This window comes from Anoplopoma fimbria, chromosome 11, assembly GCF_027596085.1.
Source record: "Anoplopoma fimbria isolate UVic2021 breed Golden Eagle Sablefish chromosome 11, Afim_UVic_2022, whole genome shotgun sequence".
NCBI lineage: Eukaryota > Metazoa > Chordata > Actinopteri > Perciformes > Anoplopomatidae > Anoplopoma > Anoplopoma fimbria.
The window spans coordinates 19795870-19804346 of NC_072459.1; the positions used below are offsets into that span (position 1 = coordinate 19795870).

Sequence of the window (8477 nt, forward strand, 5' to 3'; positions counted from 1 at the left end):
CCCGGTGGATCAACATGTCCTTACCGGCCCTTAAACAAACCTATGCCCTTGCCTTGTCTTTGCATGTTCAGTCCGTATCTACGTGTGTGAACTTTGTTTTATTTTTTTTATTTTATTCCAATGGTTCACTGAACAGCCTAACTGTTAATTTAGCCACAGCAGTGTGATCGAAGCAATGCATGAACACTCAGCTCCAACAACCCTTTTTATCAGTTGGCCACTGAACAGCTCCACTGGAGGTTAACTGCCTTGCTCGAAGCATCTGGGCAGTGATAATGAAGGAGATAATCTTGGTGTCTCCAACTAGGAAACTGTGCGGTCATCAAGCCTTCAGAGGTCAGCGCCCACACAGACTCATTCCCAAATATTTGTCTCAGGTAAAGCAACATTTTGTTTTATTGTTTCTTGTTAAATCTACAAATTCAGTTACAATCTAAAGTTCCTGATGAAGAGAGAGCTGCAGCCACATCTGTAACTGAATAACAGTTGTAATATTTTTAATAACTGCAATAAAAGTTATTGGACATGATGGTACTACGTATCTGAATCTGGCAGATTGTCATATACTGTCAAAGTGCACTGAAAATGAATGACACATTTTTCAACAGAAATGAAAACTCACTGTTAATACCCAATCAGGTTGGCTTCTTAAAGAAATGTTCAGTTATGTTTTTGTACTTTTCATAAATGATTACATGAAAAATGTGCTAATGCTTTAACCCGAGCAGACCCTTAAACACGTCTCTCCCTAAGAGCTAGTTATTGAGAAGTTAGCCATGGTTGGTATGCCTGTGTCATTAAACCACACCCTGAAAAGAACTCAGTATTGATACAAAACTTTATTCTCACAATATCAAAATTGACAGACCTACAATGATTTGTAGATTAAAAGGAATTAAGAGAGAAAACAATGGTGGATATAGTGACTCCTGTTGGCCAGTTCATCCTATTTCTTGTATTTGTGACGGCGCTGAGCAGCAGCATCACTGTGTGTGTTAAATAGTGACATGACGGATAACTGTTAAACAGAAACATAAGAGCAAAAAAAGTGAGGGTGGAGGAACGTCATCTTGCATTTAATCCTGGCAGCAACAATTATACAAAAAACAAAGACAATTAGGCGTTGAAGGAATTCCTTAAGGGACACTTTGCCAATTTTCAACCAGCTGTGTGTCATCACAGTTCATGGTCGCCGTTCCTCCGCACAAACTACGATTTACACAGAGGGTGGTTGAAAATTAGCAAAAGTTTCCCTTTAAATGATACAATTGTTTAACTTCCTACATCTGCAAATATTTAAAAACGAAGAGAAGAAGAAAAAAAAAAAACTCTTTCCAGATACTTCTAAAAACTAATTGACGATGTTTGTCATGGAAAAAATACTATAAGAGTGGTGAAGCTCAAGTCGGGGTGGGAGAGTGTCGCAGCGGGCAAAAAGAGAAATGGAAGAGGAGGCTGATGGGGAGAAAGAAAACAATGGAGAAGTGACAACAGTCGTGGGGCCCAGTGTCCACCTTGCCCAACTACACCCTTCACAGTGACTGCTCCGTCAGCCTCCGGGCAGTGCGGCAAAAAATCCAGCGCTCCCAAGCTGAAGCCGTTTGAGGCTCAGCAAGGGGTGGGGGTTGTTTGGCAGGTTTTTTTTCCTGTCTAACTGCTCTGAGTTCAGACCGACAGGATGATGAAGGAGGAGGGCAGGTGGTGTGAAATGGTACCAGAGGGGGTTTTTCGACACGTTGTGGCTGTCCGCTCCGAGAGACTTCACAGGAAATAGTCAGCTACTGGCTTCTTGGAGGGGATGCCTCTGGTCTCTTGCGGCGCCGCTTCAAATATGATGAACTCCCGCTGTAGATGCTCGTCCAGCTCCAAGATGGCCGCCACGTTGCCACACCTGATAGTTTGGAGAGAGAGACGGAGGACCAGTTAGGACAGTCAGATCATTTGCATACTACGGAAAACAAGGCTGTCTTTGAAATAAGCCTTGTGTGTATTTGAAAGGGCAAAATCTGATTCCTCTGTTCAAAGAGCTTGTAGCTTGTCACCGCGTGTTTTCTCCTACTCTTTGACTTCAACTGTAACTATACATTTGATGAAAACACTAAAATACAACAGTTATGATAGAATTTATAAAGACGGTCTTACTCTGAGTGTTTTGTCATCAATTAATTTCCATATAGCCATGTGACATACACCTAATCTCCCCAAAACACGGAAACAGCAATAAACACAATGAATATTGATCAATATTCATATGAATCAACAGCTCCATGCTATACAGGCAGATAATTGGAGAATGCAGACGCCCACTGTGCTCTACCAGGTTCCCACAAATTTGTATGAATGAGACAAAGATAATGGTATAGTTTGATTCCCTCTGTCTCCATCTGGTGGTATTGTGTAGAATTTTAGTAAGGGATTAGTAAATTTCTTAGTAAACATCTGGATCTGTCAGTAAGTCGGCTGGAGGGCTAAGAGTTTTACTGCATGGACATACCTGTAGCAGTAGTTGGGTGCTGACCACACAGTGAGCACTGTCTCGTTGAAGTGCCACTTGTAGCCCTCCATGACCAGCTGGTGCGCTCGACAGATCATGTGGATGTCGTTGGCGGCGTTGAACTGCGCCACCACGTCGCTCCCGAACAAGTAGCCAGCGCCTCTTGGACTTACCCCCACCCCGTGGTGTCTGAAGGGGAGAGAATATCAGCAGTGTGAAGATCGGATTGTAAGTAAGCGGTTTACATGGTTACACACTTTGCCTTTGGATGGGACTTAGGTCGTCCCATCGCACCAGCAGCAGAGGAGACGGCTAGCAGCTAGCAACCTGGCCCTCAATTATGCTCAACTTTAAGCCTCAATATAACTTTAACAAGGATATAAGTTATAGAGAAAAAAAGCTGTAAACATTTATTTTTCCCGTAAAATTTGGGCATTTTAACTTGGAGGCCTATGAGGATTGACTCGCTTTGGTTGACAGCCTCAAGTGGTCATTTGAGGAACTGCAATTTTTAACACTTGAGCTTCATTTCTTAGCACCACAGGTTGCTGCTTGTTGAAAACCCACATTCCCTGATTTTGCTTATTGACAAAAACTATTTTATAAACAAAAGAAAATAACAAGGGAAGTTCACTTTGAAAAATGTTAAGTAAATTAAAAATGTATCCACCATTTTTAAGTCGTTCTAATTACTATACGATCAGGCAGGTCACATTGAAGTATCAAGTGTGGCACATTCCCTTCCCTTCATCATGCCAAATTGTTTCCTTGAGCAATCACCAACATATGGGTTATTAATTCAATGTTCAAAAGGCTTGACAGGATGCCTGTATACCTTCAGGGTCTGACCACAGGAGGTCACACATGGGCCCGTCATGGGGAACTTCCTGTTTCCTGTCGATGGTCCGGATCTGGTCCAGTGTCTGGATAGAAGGAGACAAGCCGCCGTGCACACAGAATATCTGAGGGGACAAAGAGAGGACTGTATCAACTCATCTGATGGAAGCTCACATGATGGCATATGGGAATCTGAGAAGTTGCTCAACCAGCTATCAGAGAAGTAACACCATCACGTAAACATTTGAGTCTCTGTTATCTCACCTTGCCGTCGATGATAGCAGAGAGGGACAGGTAGTCAAATATCTCCGTGCAGTATCTCCAGACTGTGACTGAGCCGTACTTGCGGAGGCACTCGTCGTAGAAGCCGTAGACCTGGGTGATTTGCCGGGACTCGTGGTTTCCCCGAATCAAGGTTATCCTGTCTGGATAGCGCACCTGGGGAGCAAAGAGATGAGCACAAAGGGGGATTTCATTTCGTAAATCCTCAAGAAATCTCTTCTCCAAAACAGATCTCTGAGAAAAATGAATCAAAAATCATGTGTACCTTAAGAGCTAGCAGAAGAAGGAAGGTCTCCACGCTGTAGAAGCCTCTGTCCACAAAGTCACCCATGAAGAGGTAATTTGTCTCTGGGACGTCGCCACCCACCTGTCATGTGGAAGGAGTTGAGACAAAGTAGTTAAACACCGTTTATGTTAAATGTGTCAACACTACATTGATGCCATCACCATTTACAGTGGGACTGGACCTGGCACCAGTTTGACTGAAGTGCTGCTCCCCTATACAAACAAGAGCCCAACAGCAGACTCCATCCAGAGCATGTCCTTCAAGCCCCACAATGCTACAAGATTTATCTTTGTCATCTATCTTATGTGAAATCCTGTTAACAAAAACAAAACCTCCCTTTTCCACTATCCACAATCTGATTTGGATTTTTAGCCATCAAGGAGGGGAGGGGGGCTGTCAAGATTGACTGCAGCTGTAAATATGTCAGACTGAATTTAGCGCATTTGCATTAAAATAGTGTTTTAACCCTCGGTACCACAACATTTTGGTTGCCGGTAAAAACTCATTGTCAGATTTTCATCTTTCAGACAGTCTTTGAACACATCATGTGTAACAAACAAAGAACCGACACTTGTCCTAAATTGTTATATTTCATCAAGAACATATACAAATTGTTTGCCAATTTTTGTAAAATAAGTTATCTACATTTTTCTTTTATTATTTATGGCATTGTAACTTCAATTCAATTCAGTTTTTTTTGTATAGCCCAAAATCACAAATTTGCCTCAGAGGGCTTTACAATTTATACACATGCGACATCCTCCAACTACCCTAAAAAACCCCTTTAACAGGGAGAAAAAAGGAAGAAACCTATGGGAGAGCGACAGAGGAGGGATCCTTCTCCCAGGATGGACAGAATGCAATAGATGCCATGTGTACAGAATGAACAGCATAAGAGATACAACACATTCAATGTATATGACAAACGATTCATATAATCACAGTAGTAAGCAGCGTAATGAAGGAATATATATATATTAAAAAAAACCAACTCTTTAGCATTTTTTAGCGTATTTAGGACATTGCTGATGGTGCTCTGAAGTTATAACACCACCTGCAGTGAAGTTAAGGATGACATTTAAAAAAATATATTATCAGATTGCAACCATCATAATAGTATTACGATAACCAAGCAACTAATTAATCTTTAGGACTGGAGTTCGACGTTGTATATTCGGCATGTTGCACTTGAATAAGGTTAAGAATATGTGCATCTCTGTCTGGCACCACTAGCCAACTTTAAAATACAACCCGCTGACAAATAAAAATGTGACAACCAAAGGCCTTTACACACCAGCGAATTAATCGCATCTTTTGTGCAATTAATTTGCATGTATTTAGAACTGTTTTTTGTCATGAATACTTACACACAGAACTTGAATATTACGCTTGGGTCAAGCAACGTTATTTTTTTTCCAGAGCAATGAAGAGTTTTTCGGGCTTTCGCACTAAGAATTAAGGCACCAACCATTCTTGTTGTATGGTACATACATATTAAAAACAAACTATATTGTACAACAACAGGGAGGTGCCTACAAACCAAGAAGGCAAACTTTATTACTCCTTTAAACCTTGACAAAGGCAGTGCAGAACAATTCCAATCCTTCCCTTTCACAATAAAAAACATAAGACATATACACTGCATAACGGTTTGCCAGGGGGAACGCAAATTCACTCAGAATATTTTGCCAAAAGGAAACACAACAAAAAAGTTTTAGCCTCAATAGGATCCCAGCAGTTGGTCATCTGTCAGTGTAAATTTATTCAACCCTATTATTATTATTTTCCAGTATGTCACATGATGGCCAGTATGAATAGTTTTGATACATTTTCACAGACGAGTATTTTGCATTTTAGTGTTGTTTATTCCTGCACGCCCCGTGTAAAGGCCTGAAGTCTGTAGTGAGAAGTGTGTAAAAAGAAACTTACTCTAAACAGCTCCTTCAAGTCATAGAACTGACCATGTATATCACCACACACCTATGACAAAAAAAACAGGAGAAAAATTACCATATTTGATCAACTTTTGGTTAAATCCTAAGCAAACAAGAGCAAAAAGAAGATTATACTTACTGTGACAGGAGAGTCTACTCTCTGAACGTTGCTTTCTTCAACCAAAATCTCTCTGAAAACACACACATTGAAAAAGGATTTGTCAACTACCTTATTTTAACTTATTTCATGGGAAGAGCAAAACTTTTGCACTCCAGTAGGACAACTTATTTCATGGGGAAAGAAAATCAAACGCATCCCAGAAAAAGAACAGCACGAGCTGTTCCCAGATGTCATACAACAAACTAACTAAGCAGATTTTGAGATACTATATTTATATGGATTTTGGTGAAAACAAAGAGTACTCAATCTTTGGGGAAATGTTTTTTCCTTATTTTTGTTTAAATTTAAGTTGTACGTCATTGGACATTCAAGCGTCACAGTTTCACGGACATCCCATTTTGCATACATTGTGTCTCCCCTCAAGATTAGTACGTGGTAAACACAATTAATATATATTATGCCATACGGCACAGCTTAATTAATTGCTTCAAATTGCTTTATGTGTTACATAGATGTATCATGAGTCAAAAAGTCTGATAAAAACACTACTAACTTATTACCTGGCTTTGGCACACAGTGCTTTGACTTCGTTTTCTTTAATGAGCTCACAGCGTCTGAGCTGCTCTATCTGTCGGTCCAGGTCACTGATGTCCCCCATTGTGACACACATAGGGAGAGCTGCTCACACACTATGGTCCCACACTCCTCTGGTCACGGGCCGGGGTCAGCACGAGAACCGACTCTCTTCCCCAGGCAACAGAGCGGACGGTCACAACGCGCTCCTTCCTCGGAAACGGTCCGGGCACTCAACACCTGAACGTCCGCCTCTTGCTGAGATGTTCCAAATAAAAAACTGAAATCGGAAAAGATGGGAAACAATTCAACAATGACGTTAAACAAACGGCAAAACAAAGCAACTTCATTCACTCATCGGAGAAGCAGGTTTAGCTAACGTTTGCTAACCTGACTGCTTGTTAACTTGAACTTGAGTTGCTTACTAAACGATTCACGTTATTGAATTCATAACAATAGGCAGCTCGCTTTCCATTATTCGTTTACTGAACGTTACACTGAACCCGGCTAAACAATGCACCGGAGAACTGACGTTATTCGTCCAGGAATGCGAGGCCTATGGGCGTAGCTAAGTAGCGAGCTAACCGTTAGCATGCTAGCTTACATCACCGCTAACGACGTCAGCGAACAACTGATCTTTATGATAACTTAGCCAACCAGTTAGATTGGGAGTCTGTCCCACTGGTTAACGCTCATGTCGACCAGCTGGTGACGGGAAAACTGCACACGCTTAGCGCGTAAATGAAATGAAGAAGCGTATTTAGCTTAGCTGAGGAAATGCTGTATGTTAGCTCGCTAACCACGGCTGTCGGGACACCGGACGGAGTCAACACTGGCTAGCGCTTCTCGGCTAATGTGGCGAGCAAGCTAGCATTAGCTAGCTAATGCTAATGCTAGCAACACATATCTAAAACGTATCACACAACGCCGATAATTCGATAAAACCCTCGGAGGCGTACATACCGTTACGTGAACGACAACAGACCGGTGACAAGCAAACACTTATGTTTCATTCCGTGGAGTTGGTCCACCGGCTCCTTTTCTTCCCCCCGGTAACTATCGTCTTTGCCGGTTCAGTCCTGCCGTGCTCATGAACGCGAACGACTTGACTGTGACTTCCGGTGTGGGGAACGCGCATCGCTCGGCACAGCCTGGGTCGAGTGCGTGGAGAAGACAGCTCACGGTTCAATGAAGTGAAGGGCGAATGAAGACGTGAGGAAGCTTGGGGATGAACGATACAGCAAATGGTGAATTAAAGCCCCCTCCAGTCAAAAGTTTATTTTGCAATTTCTACGTCACTTGGATGTTTGGCCTTTACTGGGTGAACGGTATACGGTCTGTGCAGATCAGATCACAACCAGCAGGAACAACCAATCATTGTCCAATACGCAGTCCACAAAACTGTGACGTAAAAACCTGAAGCCTCCGGTGAACTGAGGAGGGATCTCTCAGTAAAACAGGAGACATCTTGTGTCTTGCTGGTAAACATATTCTGAGATTCTGGATTTATCAATATGATATATGAGAAGCAATATATGTCAATTTAATAATTTTATTTGGAGGAAATTTACCTTTGTATTGTAAAATAAACCCATCCCAAACTAATTATTCAAAGCACAGTATTTATTTCAAGTGGATCTTTAAATGTTATTCCTAGATGCACATCCACATAATTCCTAAAATGTTGCTCAACTATTAGTTTAATTATATGTAAACTTGAGCTGAAGACATCAGTCAACAGAAAATTGTCGAGAATCGATTAATCGTTTAAGTCATTTCTCAAGTAAAAATACCCAAAACTCCTTGATTTCACCAAACAATGACTTAATTAATCGAGAATTAAGAAAATAATCAGCCGATTAATTGGTTATTCAAGACAATCTGTTAAGAGCAAAATGGTTTGAGTGAAACCTTCGATATAATAATCCACAGGTGGCAAGCAGATGTGTG

The 8477-nt window shown here is 41.4% G+C and overlaps 1 protein-coding gene across 1 annotated transcript; it reads right to left on the bottom strand.

Moving 5' to 3' along the window:
- Window positions 1–820: 820 nt before the first annotated feature.
- LOC129099141 (serine/threonine-protein phosphatase 4 catalytic subunit B-like) lies at window positions 821–7943 on the bottom strand. The gene is given in 10 exon segments (XM_054608320.1): window positions 821–1891; window positions 2495–2666; window positions 2669–2683; window positions 3330–3456; window positions 3596–3769; window positions 3879–3980; window positions 5829–5879; window positions 5973–6024; window positions 6515–6807; window positions 7491–7943. Coding segments are annotated over 9 exon segments (933 nt in total). The 5' UTR covers window positions 6625–6807; window positions 7491–7943; the 3' UTR covers window positions 821–1761.
- Window positions 7944–8477: the final 534 nt, after the last annotated feature.